Raw genomic sequence first — 17,849 nt, forward strand, 5'->3', positions numbered from 1 at the left:
TGGGGCACCTGGGCAATAACAAGGCATAGAGGTCACCAGCAAGGCAAGATTTTGTCCTGATCAAGTCATGCCAAATCAATCTGACTTTTCCCCAAGCACGGAAAGAGGCATTGTTAGTGGGAGAGAAGCAGAAGGTATTGTACCTACTTGACATAAATAAAACTTTCAGTACTTGACTCATCTGACAGTTTTACAATAAATTGGTGAAATACTACCAAGTTTATGTGATTTTAAGTTGGTTAGAGACTGGTTCTCTCTACTGAGAGAATGTGTGTCAGCATATCTAAAGATCAAAAGTGGAGGTTCAGGAGAAGCCTTGCCTGCTCTGCTTTTTAGTGTTTTTTGTTGGTAACCTCATATGATCTAAAGGGTCTACTCATAGACCTTATCTAGAAGGTCTACTTATAAAAATCCTATACACCATAAAATTGGAAAAAGCTGCAAATATGTTGCAGAGCAGTATTAGGAATAAAATAATATTGCTAAAATTCAATGTCCTTTTTGTTCAGTAAAGGACAGTGGAAAAAAAAAAGAAAGAACTTAAAGGTTACACTGGATCAACAGGCAGACAGGAGTGGTATATGTTGGAAATAAATGGCAAATATGTTTATTAATACATTCTATAAAATTTGTCAAGTCGCAATTACTGGAATGCATATTTTCATTTTCAACACATTAGTGCAAGTTGACACTTTCCTGTAGGAGAAAACAAGAATGAACACAAGTCTAGAAAGGACTGACTGAACAGAAGTCCTTCTAGAGAGAAGAATAATTGTGTACATGGTAACAAGTATTCAAAAGGCCCTTGCAAAAAAAGGAAATAATCTGCTTTCTACCTTTTCTATATATAAACAATGGGCTTAATCTGCTTTTGTCAAAATTCAGGTGAGTTGCAGGGAAGTACTTTGTAACAGTCAGGAAAGCACAGCCATGTAATAAATTGCTTGGGGAAATTGTTGTCTCTAATAGCAGAGGTCTGCAGCAGTAAATTGAACCAACAACTGTTGCAGGTGTAATTGATGCTGCTAAGGGAGCATAGAGAGGAATGGATCATTCAGGTTCATTACAACCCTACTTTCCTACAGTTCTGTGTAATGGGTACCATAAATACAGTTAAGGGATAGGGCCAGAGTTTTAAGTAGTTTACATTTGTACTTTTGTCATAAAATCTTTCAAGTTAGACAGGTCCCCATATTATTAAACAACAAAATGAAGAACAAAAAAAAAAACTTTCATGTGGTAGAGCGAGAGCTTTTTGGGAAAAAAGCTTAGAGGGAAAGAAAAAAAAGTCTTTCTGTTGCAGTCATAGGTTAAGTAATGGAATTTGTTCAGTCATGAATTCCAGTTGTGTACCCCAGGAGTAAAGACCACAGTGAAGGCTGCCTTCATTTTAAGCAAGTCCTGCAGAGAAGCACCTGTATATCAGACTCAGGACAACCTAGTGTCATGATGAGTCTGACCTCAAAGTTTATCAAAGAGAAATAAGACTGTGCTACTCAATTTTGTTATAAAACTTTTCTCACAGATTACCTGAGACATCTTTGTGGGTTTTTTATTGACTGGCGTTCTCTATTGAAAATCTGAAGAAAGTGAAAACGGAATATTTTAGCTACAGTGAGAGTACCACATCATGATCACATGTTAATGTGCATGACACGTTAAACTGTTCTGCAGTGCTGTGCATTTACAAGCTCTACATTCAGCCATAGAAATAAAGTATTTTTCAAGTCTTATCCATATATTTTATGTGGGAAAAATGATGCCATTCTGTAATGCCTAGGTTTGTAAAATAAGTTCTGGCATGATACTAGGCCCCAGATCCTCACATTTGGTCATTTAACTTAGTCATTAAGAGATATAGCATATAAATAGTAGAGCACCCGTCTTACAATGGAAGTGCACAATGCCCAGCTCTGTACTACAAACTGGGAAAATCTTTGAACATATTTTCCCAGGTTGTAGTACAAAGGAGCGTAATTTTTATTAAAATTGGTATATGAGAAATAAAGTGAGAGCAATCAAAATATAGACACGGAGATAAATGTTATACTAAGTGGATTATGCTAATTTAACTAAATCTGTTTCTAAACCAAGATGCTTTAACTCATACAGTTGATATTTATGCAAGACCAATTAGTATTCCTGTCAATACCTGGAGCTCTAATGCTACATGGGGAGAATGGGACTGATGAAAATTTGGAAATAAGTCAGTCCCAGGGTATCTGCTAACTAAGGGAACAGCGCTGAAAAGAGACAGTGTTGCAAGGGGATTGTGGAGCAGGAAATTATCTCAGTGAGTCACAGGTGGCCCAGGCTGGAGGACAGGAGGCCACTGCATCTGCTAGAGACCTTTATTGACAAGGCTTTTTAGAGGCAGACACCTTTTACAGAAGTCCAGCCAGCTGTCTATCCCCTCAGAGGCCTGGGGATCCACAAGCCTAAATAATACTTCCATAAAGAATGGGGTATCCATACCCATAAAACCACTGGGGTTTTTTTTGTTGGGTTGTTTTTGGGGGTTTTTATCCATGTGCCCTTCTGTCTGCTAGTTCACAACAAAGCTATTACCCTATTGGCAATACTCAAAAATTTTTAATGTGTTACGAAAATACAAACTGCCAACAATAGCTGTTAAACCCAGGACCTGGCAGCATGGGGCACCCTGGCCATGCATGTGTCTTGTCCCAGCCCTAATATGAAGTCAAGCAAGACAAACAAAGGATGAAAGAGGAAAGAGCAGCAAGGACTGATTTTAGGGTGTGACCATGGCATGATTAATGTGGACTGCAAAGAGATGTCAGAGGAGTTACTGTGGCTGGGCAGGAATTCTGGATTAGACGCTGGGAAGATAAGGGGAGGTGTGGTGAAGAGGGAGTAGATGGCAGATTTTGTGATGAGGGAGCATGAGAGAGAGAGCTCAGATTATTGCAGTGACAATCTTTGAAAGGCATGGGTTAAAGTTATTGAGGCAATTCTCATTTGTTGGGCATCCCTGTGTGTAAGTTTTATACAAATAGTGGGCTGGACGGGGGAGAGAAATTTTCCTACTTGGGGTTTTGTAAGTTTTCAACAAAAAACCCCAGTTCACACCCCAATTTCAATACAAATTGGTTAAAAAATCTGTCAGTCAGTTAACCACAGGAATGGTTATGGTTCTTGCTGTGCCTGAGGAGGAGCCCCACAAGCCAGTCTTGTTTTATGGCTTAAAAGGGAGGAAAAGTTGAACAGCTTATCCTAAAGTTTTTCCCAAAATTCCCTCTCACAAAAAAGTGTTTCTGGAAAGAGAAGAAAATTTCTATGTTTTCAGCCTCACAGCATAAAATCTTTTCAGGATTATGGGCAAGTGTTAAAAAGGACCTGCTAAAAGACTGCAAACTTGGCTGGAACATTCCTCTACACAAATTTGGTCAAGGATTTTTTGTGCAGATGAATTGGCAGCATCTGTTTTCCATCAAGTGATCATGAAATGTCTGATCCTTCTCACTCCTACAGAGGCAACTAAAGTGATTTGCAGCACATGAGCATAAGTCAGTTCAGACATCTTTTTCTGCCCACCCCAGTCTGGTGGCTTTTGGTATCACCTCTGCATGTCAAAGACATCACTGCTATGCTGTGGTAGCATCTTTTTTACAGTTATGTCTGGTATGATGAAGATATATATTTTATGCAGGGTGGACATGATTGTTCGCAGCCATGCAGATATGTCTTCATTAAATTATGCAGCAGTGTACTATCCATCAGTTTCTGTATGTTGTTGACTGTTTTTACCTTGGATAATTGATTAGTTGTCTCACTGCTGAAAACAGCTGGAACAATGACAAATTTCACTGTGAAGTAAGGTGAGAGTCTTCGGCTGATCTCTGAAAGCTACATCATGACAAATTCTGTGATTTTAGGCTTGTAGAGAAAGTCAGTAAAGAACACATTGCACTGTGAAACTCTTATAAAAAGCACACAGTGTCACTAAAACAATGCCCAAGGGCAGAGCAATGTGTTCCCTCTTAATGTTATTTAATCACATGCAGTTTATAGGAACTAAAATTATAATGAGATACATAGTCAAGAATTCACCTCAGATGCTAACTCAAGTGTACATTATTATAGCTGTGTTTTCTAGGTGAATATTCAACCATTTGTCTTTTCCTGCATAAATATGCACAGAGACAGGGTTTTTTTTGGTTGTGAAAACACAGCTGAGAGAGATGCTACTAAAATGTAGAACAGGAGACTTTTGAATAAGATAATGTGATTCTACCCTTCAGCAATTCTCCTCTAAGGCTTCAGAGTTTTGTGTGAATATTTTATCAACAAGAAATGCAGATTTTCTCTAACTAGTTTATCCTTTTTTTTGTCTATCAGTATATCGTATATTATATTTTTTTCTTTCTGTCCATAGCAGTATAAGTGGAAGCCATATGTTCTAGAATTTTTTTCTTTCCATTAGTGCATGGCAGGAATTCAATGGTGAGTGAATTCACATGTACTTCAGCAAGACAGTTGGATTTTTGGAACTTTGCAATTGAGTGGTATTAAAATTTGTAAAAAATCTGCACCAAGGGACTTCAAGCATTGTAGTTGGCCCACTTACTGAATCCTTTCTACTCAAATACATCTATTTAATTGTTTAATAGTTATGTGACCATTTACCTGTCTCTCAGAATGTTATATTGTGCAGAAACTACCTTCCTCTGAGCCAGACTTTAGCATCTCATCATCTATCAGATTTCTTCTCAGGAGATACTGCTGTATTAAAATTCAAGGATACTTTTCTGACATGTTTTTGTTCCCAAATGAACATGACGTTATCTTTGCCTCCCTAAATTTTATTTTCCTATGCAGATTACAGTATGAATCCAAGGATCCTATGCTGAGCAAGTTTGCAGAGAAAAGAGCTGCTGAAAATTAGTGAAGTAACTCTGTGTCACACATAGAGTAAATATTAATCTGCTGCTACAGAGAATTAGAATTATGTCAACTCATGCTTGACCATTCTCACTTACATGCTTTGACTTTCTCTTTCTCAGTATCTGCATGCAAATGGGATCGTGCATCGAGACTTGAAGCCAGAAAATCTACTCTATGCAACACCAGCACCGGATGCACCATTAAAAATTGGTGAGCAGCATTAAATGCCTGCTTCCCTGATGCCTTTGCATCAGTTCTATGTGCTAGCTGATGTTTGGAGTATATGCATCTCACAGTCACCCTATTTGAAGCCAGTGCTTAATGAATAGCATGTTACTTCAGCAGCACAGCTGTTAATGATGGTTTCAAAACCAATGCAAAACTAGATGCTTGCCTAGAAAATTCATTGCCAAAATCGTGCAGAGTGTGGCAGAGATTAAAGCATTGGGAACAAGAAGAATCATGAGAACAGCATAAACGTCTGTGCACCACTTCTATGCCACTTTTTTTCTGTTAAACTAGTACCTTAAGAGGAAAGATGCATAGGTATGAAAAAAAAAAAAAAAGTGTAGATAAGCGGCAGAAAGCAAAGTGAGGAAAGCTGGCTTCTGTTTTGAAGGCAGGTTTGAGGGACATGCAGAGATCTTAGCAAAGGGCACAGGGAAACTCTTTGAAGCATGGTCAGCACCACGGAGAAGCAAGGCTCTCCTGATCAGGAAAGTGTTCTGCCAGTTCTGTTGGAGATGACAGACACTTCCAAAGGGTGTGACCTCCAAAAATGTTGGGCATGCCTAGTTTTTTGCTTTGAGCAACAAGGAGCATCTGTGCAACCCTTCTGAGTTGGAAAATACAACCTGGTGCTCTCTTAGGAGTGAGTGCTTCCATGTTCATTAGGCTGGTGTTCGTCATGGATTTCTGGCACCAAATTTCCATGAAGTGGCCTGTCTCAAGCAATTGTGCACAGATTTCTAGGAACATCTTGGACATCTTGTTTCTTAGGGCAATGGTACCTTACTTTATATCTTATCCTACTTATCTTTCCTGGAAAGGCCCTAAACTTGATAATTTAATGCAACAGCATTGGCTTTGGTTTGATGTCCAGAGTGTGTAGGGCTTTTGAAGCATTTCCTAAATGCTATGATTCTTCATCTTCCTGGTAAGGTCATTGCCTTGTTTAAATTGAAATCCAATTTACAGCAAGTGGCTGTGTTTATAAAAATTAATTTTATTTCTAATTAGATAAATTATAATGCAAAAACGATAGCCATTTAGGGAAAAGTGACCTATTTTTATCCCAATCTTGAGTTAAAACATTCAATTTTATATTTGGTCTAACAAAACAAAATCAAGTCCTTTATTTTGTGCTTTTAAGGCAAAGGTGATTTTCATCACCTAAGAATAAGTCAATTTGAATAAGCTCAGTTTATTCTCAGTGAAAAAAAGAGTTGTGAACACTTCCATTTTTATTACTTTTATGAAGGAATCATGCAAGTACAGTGTGTATTGTCACAAAGGCCCTTGCTCTGTGAATAGTAATTCAGAGTGGAACATTGGAAAATGGATGATCAATACTTCTTTTATCACCATCTTTATGCCCCTAAAAGCCTTCTATCAAAATACTGCTGAGATTTATCAAAATACTTGCAGAGACTACATACTTTGATCCTTGACTACAAAAGCAACCCAAAATAATTCTGGTAATTTTATTGTATTACTCACAGAGTGGTAACTGAATATATACCTAAAATATATTTTTGAATCTCTGCTTGTATGTCCTTAGACCACCCACTGCATTGGCTTTGTGCAGTTTTCAGAATAAAATATAAGCTACATTTCTATCAAGCAAGAGCCAGGAATACTCATTCATACCACAAATTTTGCCTCTGAATTGCAGCATGGGTAGATTCATTAAATCAATGCTTACCTGTGGAAATGTCAATACCATTAATTTAACTTATAAATATTTATTTAATTGCATATGCAACATTAAACCCCACATTATTACAGGGAGTAAGAACATTAATATTCCCAAACCATCTTAACAGCTGACTTTGGACTTTCCAAGATTGTGGAAGATCATGTGACCATGAAGACAGTTTGTGGAACTCCAGGGTACTGTGGTATGTTGTTTTGTTACATATATTTGCTTTCATGACTGTAGATTCAAAGGAAAGAGGACACTGGAGAAGACAGTGAGATCACTCTGTTACCTTACAGAACAGCTGATAATGCAATTCAGGTGACATTGTGACTGCCCCTTACCTTGTATGACATTGCCTAAAAAGCACACACACATTCCAAGTCTGCTTCAGAGCAGCACCTAATTCCAGTCCAGTTAGTTTCATAAAACACTTTTCACATATTAGTTGTTAATGTTCCGGTTATTTTCTCTTGTAGCACTTATATTACCCATGCCACACATCCATCCTTACTGCTTAGCCCTTTTATGCCCATCTTTGTATACTATAAAAATAGGATAAGGCTTATTCTCATAGAAGAGCCCTCAGAGTTATGTTGACTTGGTGGGAAGGATTGAGGCTGAATATTTCTGCAGAGAAGGGAAGAAAGGAGCCTTATGCCTGTAGTTATGTGCCTATAGCAATCTTTGATTTACAATTCAAGTTAACTGACCATGCAGAAGTCCTGGTGACTGGAAAATATTCAAGCATTACTTTCTAGAATTGCAGAAAACCCAGGAGAAATACTCTTTAAATGCCAAATTAAGCTATGAATTAATTGATGGTTCCGGGCTGCCAGCTCCTACATCCTGCCCACCCATCTATCAGCAGCTTCTCCAGAAAGGACACAGCAACAAAAACACATACTGGAGTCTGAATACTTTGGCATCAAGCCTTGAAAATCTATAGTCCTTGGCATGTGCAGATTTCTGCAGAGGACTGAAGGCAAGAAGATAGTCACAAAGAACTTAGTTTGCTGTAACGTTGTGCCTTCAGTAAACTTAACAAGAAAAGCATAAGTGATTTCTGAGAGTAGCACAAAAATCAAGCCAGTGCAAAGCAGTGATTCATGATGAGTCTGTTACAGGCAACGTCTAAACTAACATCAATGTGTCAGACAAATCCGTTCACCAAAACCAAACTTCTGGAAATCTTAAAAAATACTAAAACCCTTCTGTTCATGGCTGTGCAAGTGTAGTGTGGGAAAGGGAAAAGATTGCATTGGTGTTCATAGATACAGCCAGCCAGAAATGTGGCCATGATTCCATGTGCATCACAGATCCAGTGGGACCAGGGTCTTCAAGCTGTGCTTGTTCAAGCTGCTTAGGGAGACGTTGACTCCTCTTTGCTATTGCAGAGCTGGAGTCCCCAAAACTGCCTGGCCTTTCCGTCTGCTCCTCACAGCAGCAGAAGCAACTGCCTGAAATTGTCTGTCTTTCCTTCCAATTAAAACAGAATATCAAAAATAAAGCCTAAATAAAGTGCCAAGTTGTCGGAATCTGTGGTTATTGGTGATTCCGAGATTGTAGAAAGTCTCTGTCTTTCTGCCCCATAGCCAAAGAAGAAGCCATAATTCGTCTGTGCTGGTTTCAAGGTTGTTTATTCTTGCTTATCTCTAACATGTTCTGCTGCCCTGCCGCAGGTCTGTCCTGCAGGGCAGCATGCGGGGCTCTGCCCTCAGTGGGATGTTACAAACATTAAATACCAGAAACTACGTGTGCTATATTTACAATAATGTGCCAATATCTGTCACCTACGTTGAACAGCGTGTCCCCAGCCTAAACCAATAGAAAAATGCCAACACTACAGTGAAACATGGAGGGCATGAAGAAGGAGGAAAAGGACAAGACACACCCAATTTCCTCCATCTTGTCCCCTCAGAACCCCTAATCTAGAAACCTAAAATTTTACTTTTGCACCCGTGTCACGCTTAATTATTACTCTTATCAAACACTCAGAGCTTGTAATTCATCCTGTAAGATTGAAAACTCCTCTCCATGGACAGAGATCACAGACAGTGTCTCTCAGAGCTCTGTCCAGGGGGGGTCCTGACCCCTGCCAGGGTCCCAGACCTGCCAGGGCAGCCAGAGGGAAGCCCTGGATTCCCACACCAAGTAAATAGATTCATAGAACCATTAAGATTGGAAAAGACCTCCAAGATTGCTGAGTGTTGTGCACTTCGGCTGCACATCACCATGCTCACTAAGTGCCATGTCTACTTGCTTCTTGAATACGCTCCAGGGATGATGACACCACCATCTCCCTGGGCAGCCTCTTCCAATGCTTAACCACCCGTTCTGTGAGAAAATCCTTCCTAATGTCCAACCAGAACCTCCTAGTGAAAAATGACCCATTTTCTCTTGACATGTCATGGTTACGAGGGAGGGGAAGCCAACCCTCACCCCACTACAGCCTCCACCCAGGGAGTTGTAGAGACTCCCTGAGCCTCCTCTTCTCCGGGCTGAACATTCAGGCTTTCCTCAGCTGCTCCTCTTAGGATTTATTCTCTATACCTTCACCAGTTTTGCTGTCCTTCTCTGGACAGGCTCCAGCCCCTCAAGGTCCTCCTGGTTGTAAGGGGTCCCAAACTGGGCACAGCATTGGATGTGTGACCTCATTGGTGCCCAGCACAGCGGGGATGGTTGCTGCTCCACTGTTGCTGACACAGGCTAGGATGTCCTTGGGCTTTCTGGCCACCTGGGCACAGGTGGCTCGTATTCAGCTACTGTCAACCAGCACATGCAGGTCCTTTCCTGCTGAGCAGTTTTCCAGCCGCTCTGCCCCCAGCCTGTAGCAATGCAAGGGGTTGTTGTGGCCCAAGGCAGAGCTGACATTCAACACCATTGAACCTCGTGGATCCAGGAGGTTCTGTTCACCTCATGGATCCAACCTGTCCACATCCTTCTGTTCAGCTTTTCTAGTCCCCACCAGCCTTGGTGTCATCTGCAAACTTGATCTCCCCATCCAGACCAGGATAAAGATGTAAAACGGGACTGGTCCCAGCACTGGACCCTGGGGCACTCCCAGCCATCAGCTGGATATAACTCTGCTCATCACCACTCCCAGGGTCCAGAAGTCCAGACAGTTTTTCACTCAGACTCCACATCTGTTCAAGCCACGACCAGCCAGTTTCTCCAGGAGAATGCCATGTGAGACAGTGCCAAAGGCTTTACTAGAGTCCAGGCAGGCACACCCACATTCACACACCCTTTCCTGCATTCACTAGGCAGGTCATGAAAGGAGATCAGGTTGGTCAGGCAGGACGTGCCATTCCTGAACCCCTGCTGGCTGTGCCTGACCCCCTGTACTGTACTTGCTGTGTGCTTACATCCAAGATGATCTTCATCATCTTCCCTGGCGCTGAGATCTGGCTCACAGGCCTGTACTTCCCTGCATCCATTTTCCTGCCCTTCTTATGGAGGGACATCGCATTAGCCAACCTCCAAACCATCTGGGACCTTCCCAATTAGATAGGACTGATGATCAGTGATGCAGAGCAGCTTGGCAAGCTCCTTCTCCAGCTCCCTCAGCACCCTGGGATGAATCCCACCTGGTCCCATGGACTTGTGAGTGTCTAAGGGTCTCAGCAGGTCACTACCTACCTCCTCCTGGATTGCACAGGGTCTGTTCTGCTCTCTGTCCCTGTCTGCCAGCTGGGGCTGGTTCCCTGAGGAGAAACAGGCCTTACTGTTGAGGGCTGAGGCAAAGAAGACATCTGAGCCTTTTCCTCATCCTTGGTCCCAGTGTTTGCCTCTGCATCCAGTCAAGGATGGAGATTTTCATTGGCCCCATTTTTGTTGTTGATATATTCATAAAAACACAAATTAAATACTGAACTTAAAGCACCACCTTCTTGGTCACACTGTAGCTCCAGTGCAGCTGTAGCTTTCTGTGGTTCCTTCTGCAAATATAAAACAACAATTTGAAACCAAAGTACACTTGTCATTTTATTCTGGCTCTGCTTGGGCATGACTTCTCTTGTTTTATATACAGTGAAGGGGCTCATTTGCCTAATTAAGGACTTAAATGGGCAGTCCTAATTTTTTATAAAAGACACAACTGTGCATGGACTTCAACTGATTTTGTGACTGTTGTTTCTTCACTTAGCTTTTGTGTTACTGACTATTTTGTCGTCTGCAGCACCAGAGATACTACGGGGATGTGCCTATGGCCCTGAGGTGGACATGTGGTCCCTGGGGATTATCACCTACATCCTGTAAGTGCAGGCAGTTCACAGAGAGGTTCACTTTTTTAGCACCCATGGGATTGAATTACACTATGAGCTGTGCCATTGGAAAAGACAAGATCCTGAACTTCAATTATTATATTCCTAACCTTACTGAAGTAAGTCAAATCCTAGAGGAACATGGAAAAACACTCAGTTTAAATATTTGATAAAGATAACATTTCTTCCTGAACAGCAGCAAAATCTGTGCAGAATCATGCTACTAATGTGAACAAGTATAGATCAAAACTTCCAAACACTTGTGTTTAAGTAGTCATTTGTGTCTAACTCTTATTGTGGTTAGTCATGATTCAATTGTTAAGAATTACAATTACTAAAGTAATTGTATTGATTGAATCTTTCAAAGGAAGATTATTGAGAAGGGAAATTTGCTTATGGTGTATTGACTCTTTTCTTTATGGGAGAATAATTATGAGGCCTAATTTAGACCCTTGGAAATGGCAATGCTTAGACGGCTTGTGTAGTTATATACAATACTTCTAGGATGCCTTTTATGGGAAGAAAATGACATTTTACACATGTAACTTAAAGCTATGGAGGATTTTATACTTTTGGGCCTTTATCCCTCCCCTACTACTTGCTATGTCCAGCAAGTACAGTTTGGAATTTTATCTTTTGCAAAGAAATAATTATATTCTCTAAAGTTCATACTAAAAGTCCATGTAAGAATATATAAATACTCTAATAGTAATGTCAGAAAACATTCATCTTTTCTTCTGCACATAATCCTCAAATAATTCAAAGGTCTCTTTTTGGCTACCTGTAAATAGTAGGCTACAATATTCCTATTTGCTTCTTTGTTATTTTCTCCTTTTAAATGTCTGTATCTTTATGTCATGGTCTGGTCTAGGATCCAGACCTTGTATTGAAGATCACATCTCAGATGTTGCCTGCCAGGTTCTCATTTCTTGTCACCTCTGAGGTTTCCACTGACAGAGAAATGTGAAACTGGCCAGCAAGGCGATCCCTAAGACTGGAGAGGTGACTTCTGTTGTCACTTTACAAAGCCACCTAGATTAAGTTATGGCCTCTCCTAGTTACTCAAGGCCTAATGAAATTATTGCACTTCAAACTAAGAATCTTTCTTAAGCAGAACTTATTTTCAAGTGTAAGCAAGCTCCAACAAACTCCAAACAATTTATATCTAAATATCTGGCATTTTCTGCATGCAGCTTCTCAAAACCTTCTAGCTGTTCAGGGGATGCTTCCAAGCCACACTAAACCCCTCCATGTGCATAAATACAAATATGTGAGTTCCTGCCCTGGATGGGGCTGCATAAGTATACTCTTCTATTCTTCCTCCTTCTAATCCTGTCCTACTCCCCTCTCAAAATCCAACTTGACCTACAGGAACTAGATGCAAAAATACACCTGGCTGTCTCTTCCATTTAGCTTTAACAGTGCTCCACATTTTAAACTCTTCTATTGTGTGTAAAGTTTTGTGAGTCAACATGTCTGATGGATTAGAAACTGAGACCAGAAATGTACATGTAAAATTGATAAATCATTAATTCTGGAGCCCAGAGGACAATGTTATATGTCTCAGTCTCATAGTTCAGTAAAGGAAACCCACTTACATAGAAAACAAAACATTCCCAACATTCATGTATGTTCCCCCAAAATAGAGTAGATGTGAGAGTTAACAACCATGTTACAGAGGATCTGCACAAAACTGTATCTTGCCATTAATCAAAGGGGACTTACAATTTGATTAAAAATAACTGACACGTATTTCGACAGAACAGTTTTTACTGAGGCAAATTACATTAAGACCTATTGGTGGTAACTGTCATGATTCAAGGGAAGCCTCATGTATAGTTTTAAAAGTCAAGAGGAGGAGTCCTTTTTTGTACTCCCAAAGCAGGAAGAAATACTTCCGTATCTCAATCCTTCTGTTTGAGATGCAGACAGTGGTCAAAAAATACAGAGGCTTTGCCTGTAGTTAAAATTGCATGGATTTAATTAAAGGTGTTATTTTACTAAGTTACTAAAAGGACACAAGATCCCATATGGTCATTTTTAGTTGTTTTTTAAGCTGTTTACATTGACTTTTCCTTTATTTGTAGGTAACTGATTTAAAGTGAATCACAAAATGAAATGTTACTTCAAAATAAAATAAAATCAAGAACACCCACACTAGGTTTTGCACTGATTCAATTAATCTAATTTGAAATCACACCTCCAGATTTACTCATCTATTTTGGCATGTAGGAAAAAAAACCCCAAAAACTCTGTCTGCCGAAAGGGATTTTTAAGTAGAAGCATAGATATTGAAATTGCTAGTAGGAAAGCAATAGTTGATAGTAGTGAGTTACTACTGTCATTGGTTACCTGGATCCAAAAGTGGTTTGGGCTGAGCCAGGGAGGGGACCTGCTCAGGGGTGCTCCATGGGGACAGCAGGGATGTGCTGAAAACTCAGAAGAGGTGATGGGAGAGGCAGCAAACAGGAGGGGAGCAGCAGAGAGGCTCTGCCTGGCCACCACCTACTGAAGCACAAGGTTTGGAGGCTGGTTCTTAGTGTTTTTAATACACCTCTGCCAGAGCTGGAAAAATAATGTGCCCCGAATGTGCTTGCAATGAGGTGTTTCTCCTCTTCAACAGTGGAATGTGATGCAGCTGTTCCACCCACGGCTATGCACCACTCCCAAAACCACATTTCTTCTTTGAACCTCAGCCTCCTTTTTACAAGAGTAAGCACATTGTGTTTAAAAATACAAAAACAAGTTAAAATGTAAGACTTTTCTAGATTTGCTGCTGTCTTGATCATTATGATCTGCTGTTGTTTTCCTCTCATCATCTTACTGCTTGTTGCATTTTCTGGAAGCAGAGGAGGAGATAGCCTTTCTCTGTTAAGCTCAGATCACATACCGGGTAGGAAATTCACTTTAAAAAATCTGATTATGTGTGCAGGCATGATTAAAGTGCAATGAAGCAATAAAAAGAGGACATTATATGAATGGAAACCACATCTACGAGTCTGCTTTCCCTGAGGCCAGCAGTGTGGATCTCTGCTGGGATCTGTATTATTCAATATATTTATAAATGCAGTCATTAGTGAGATCACACTATTGTATGATTGTATGTAAGTTACCTAAGTAAAGATGAGGCCTGATCATGAAAACTTGCCAAAGGTTTTTACATATTGTGGCTGATAGGATGAAAAAATGTACAGGGATGAACATGTCTAAAAATCATTCCTAATAGGATATGTAAAAACTTCTAACTTCATGTGTATGGGTTTCCTCAGATAATTCCTATTCCTCTGGCAAGAGTTACAGGGATTCTGATAAATGCTCTATGATCCTCTTTTAACAGTTCAATTAAACAGTTTTTCTTTTAACAGTTCCAATTAAACATGTGAAAATAGAAAAATTATAATTAGAAAAGCCTTTCCCAGTGCTAAAGAATACTTATGACTACATTTCTTTTTGCTCTGTAGAGAGAATTAGGAGTTCATGAGTTACATGCAGGTCTGGTTTCCCAAAGTGATATACAGGACACAAAGTAGGGAAAATACTACCATGAGCTGTTTCTAACAACCCAAGACTAATTAAACTTTGAAAAATTAATTTCTTTTTTTATCCTTTCAGACTTTGTGGCTTTGAACCATTCTATGACGAAAGGGGAGATCAATATATGTTTAAGAGAATCCTGAGCTGTGAATATGACTTTGTGTCCCCCTGGTGGGATGATGTATCTCTGAATGCCAAGGATTTAGTAAGTAAAGCAAAAATGAGACTGGAATATTTAGTATTTCTGCCACTGAGAAATAGCCCATTTGGGGTGGGGGCAGAATAATTGGTTAATTAATTTTTCATAATTGTTTCCTTTTGTCCTTGCTATATTATGGTGCTATTAATATCCCCTGTTAGTCCAGTGCTGTAATTTTGTGCTCAGAACATGGATATTCAGGTCCTTCTGTGAAGGAAGCCATAGATTGTTGGCAGCTGTCACAGTGTTCATGTATGCCTGCCTTTCCTTCCATCTCTGAAGTGTTTCACCATTCGTCTTTTCCAGGTAAACACCTTCAGGGGAATGTAGAAAAAAGCCCTACTTTTTATGCAGTTTTCAAGCCTGCATTTTGGGGAATATAAAAAGGAATTAAACTTTCCTCCCACTGCTTTTTCTGAAATATTTTTTCTGTCCGTTAAAGTTTGGGTTTTTTTTGGTAGCTGAGGAAAGACTGACTACTTTTAAATATGCTCCATTAGCCAAATGCAAGGGCTGGCATGCTATCTGCACTGTATTCTTTTATTACTGGATAAAATAATTTGGATTCAGGAGACACTGATCTGCAAAGATAGGTATGCTTGAGTCTGACTTTTGTCAATAATAACTTGCATAATTCAGTTATTGCATAACCACTGAAAACACAACTGCTCTGTTCCATATATACTTATACAAATTGTGTCACAAAGTACTACATCACTGGCGTTAGTGAAGTATTTCAGGATATTTCAAATGGAAGGATTGTAGAAGTTCAAAGTAGTCTTTTGGTATTTTATGAGATATGAAGTTTTTCAAACGCCAAAAAAAAATATAATTTAATGCCAGACAAACAGCGGTCTGCAGGTAAATCTTTTGTCCAAACTGCTCCATAGTGTTTTAGTAAAGTAAAGCTCAAATTTTTAGATTTTAATATTGCATAGCAAATGGTAGATAATGATCTACCATGACTCTCAAAATCCATGCTGTGGGCAGTTCAATGTTCAGTTGAAGAGATTGGCTTAACTCAAGGTCTTCCTTGGAGACACAACCAATATTCACCACAATGCCTATTCTCCTGCATACACTTCAGGGCATAAGCTTTGTTTAAAAGCTGTTTGTAGAGAGATTTCAGTGAACCCTAAAGCAAATCTTCCCTCACCCTTGGGCACATAGGAGCAGTGGAGCCCTGTGCTATCACTTGCACAGCTCCAAGAGGGTCTAAAGTCAGGAGAGCTGGGTTTGTGTGGCTCTGCAGAGTGCCATCTGTGTACTTTGTTACTCCATCTTCACCTCTCTTTTTTTTTTTAAACTCCACTTGTCCAGAGATACAATAAAATTCATGGAATGTCACTTGACTGGACACACTTTGTATCCAGCAGGACCATCTCCAGTCCCAGGGGTATGTTTGCAGTGCCTTTTCCCAAAAATATCCTACTGTCATGTTTGTAGAAGTCCAGGTTTGCTGGCTTTGGTGATAGAAGGAATGGTGTAAACAGCATTAGTTTCAGAGTGGGCTAAGACAGAAACACTTGTACAGTGCCTTTTTTTTTTTTATGTGTACATGAGGTTTTTCAGTTACTGAAGGAAAAATTTCCCTTGCGATATATATGATGGGGACTGCATGGTACAAGTATGCAGGAGCTACACGCACATAATTTAAACTTTCTAATCCAGCTTAAAACTTGTCCAAATCCTAAAGTAGAGATACTGCTCAGAGACTTTAAGAATCTCTTAGGATTCTTGTGACAAGTCAGACATTAAAGAGCAAGTCAGCTGTATTGGTACATACCCTTAATATGTTGGTAACCAGTTGATACTTTCTCTTCTCTCTTCCCCCTTAGTGGCTGTCTTAATCAGATGTTATTTATGGAGGACCAAGAAATGCCAGAAGCAAAATACTTGCAAAGACACAAATGAAAATTGCTGTTGGTTTCTTAGAATGCCTCACCCTAGATGGTCTCCAAACCAAGGCCAGAGGCCCCACATGCAAAACTAGGTAAATTTAAATGAAGAATAAGGTTGACAGTCTTTTGTATTTCTTGCTTGTGATGCAGGTTAAAAAGTTGATTGTTTTAGACCCCAAGAAACGCCTCACCACTCTACAGGCTTTGCAGCACCCATGGGTCACAGGGAAGGCAATAAACTTTGCACATATGGACAACGCACAAAAGAAACTTCAAGAATTCAATGCCCGGCGTAAACTTAAGGCAAGTCTCTGCTCATAGTCTCTGTTTTGGCTATGAAAGCATGCAATTAGCTTAGTAGCCTTGCAGAAACCTTCCACATTTCTGAAGACAGTATTCCATGGTGTTACGGAAGCTTTTTATTTGAGATGTCCAATGAAGATTGAAGAAGTTTGAAGCTGATTCAGTCAATGATTTAAGCCAAAACAAATAAAAATGGGTGAAATTGATTGAAAACTCTATCTACACAGATAGAACTGCTGAGGATGTACATGGCTTTCACAAAGTCCTTACTTTCCATCTTTTCTTCCCATCTTCCTTTCTCGCTTCTATGCTTCTGTCCTGTATTGCTGGTGCATCCTTAGAATACCGACCAGAAAGAACAGCATACTGAGTAATTTCTGAATGAGCATCCATAAACCTAGAAGAAAATTAGTCTTTTAAAGCGTATTTTGATCCCTAACCCACCTGTACCTATCAATACAAAGCAGGAGGTTTAAGCCATCCTTCTGTATGAACTAGAGTCATCATTTCAGATGAGTAGGTCCATAAAATATCCTCAGGATGCTCCTCTACCATCCAGTCTACACAGCTGCCATGGGAAGAAGCAGGGAAACGTCTTTAGGTACAAATAGCAGGCAACTAGGCACCTGACTAACATAGTATCAGGAGACTTTCTTCTCCCCTAATCTGTTTTCAGCTTTTAAAGATTGTCATCTGATCAGGAGATAATTCTAGGGATACTTCAGCACAGAAATTATTAGCAACAACAGCAGTGAAGCTGCCCTTGTAGCCCTGGGGAATAAGAGTAAAAAGCAACTTAACTGAGAGCTTTAGTAAATTCCATA

The 17,849-nt window shown here is 39.9% G+C and overlaps 1 protein-coding gene across 2 annotated transcripts in view; it reads left to right on the plus strand.

Moving 5' to 3' along the window:
• Positions 1-17,849, plus strand: part of CAMK4 (calcium/calmodulin dependent protein kinase IV) — a 138,364-nt gene that overhangs the window by 116,978 nt on the left and 3,537 nt on the right. For both annotated transcript variants that reach the window (XM_030258996.4, XM_041711243.2), the window contains 5 exons: positions 5,025-5,115; positions 6,951-7,025; positions 11,004-11,079; positions 14,701-14,827; positions 16,873-17,025. In XM_030258996.4, coding sequence (XP_030114856.3) covers positions 5,025-5,115; positions 6,951-7,025; positions 11,004-11,079; positions 14,701-14,827; positions 16,873-17,025 — 522 coding nt within the window. The remainder of the gene's footprint in view (positions 1-5,024; positions 5,116-6,950; positions 7,026-11,003; positions 11,080-14,700; positions 14,828-16,872; positions 17,026-17,849) is intronic.

The sequence above is a fragment of the Taeniopygia guttata genome, chromosome Z, assembly GCF_048771995.1.
Source record: "Taeniopygia guttata chromosome Z, bTaeGut7.mat, whole genome shotgun sequence".
NCBI lineage: Eukaryota > Metazoa > Chordata > Aves > Passeriformes > Estrildidae > Taeniopygia > Taeniopygia guttata.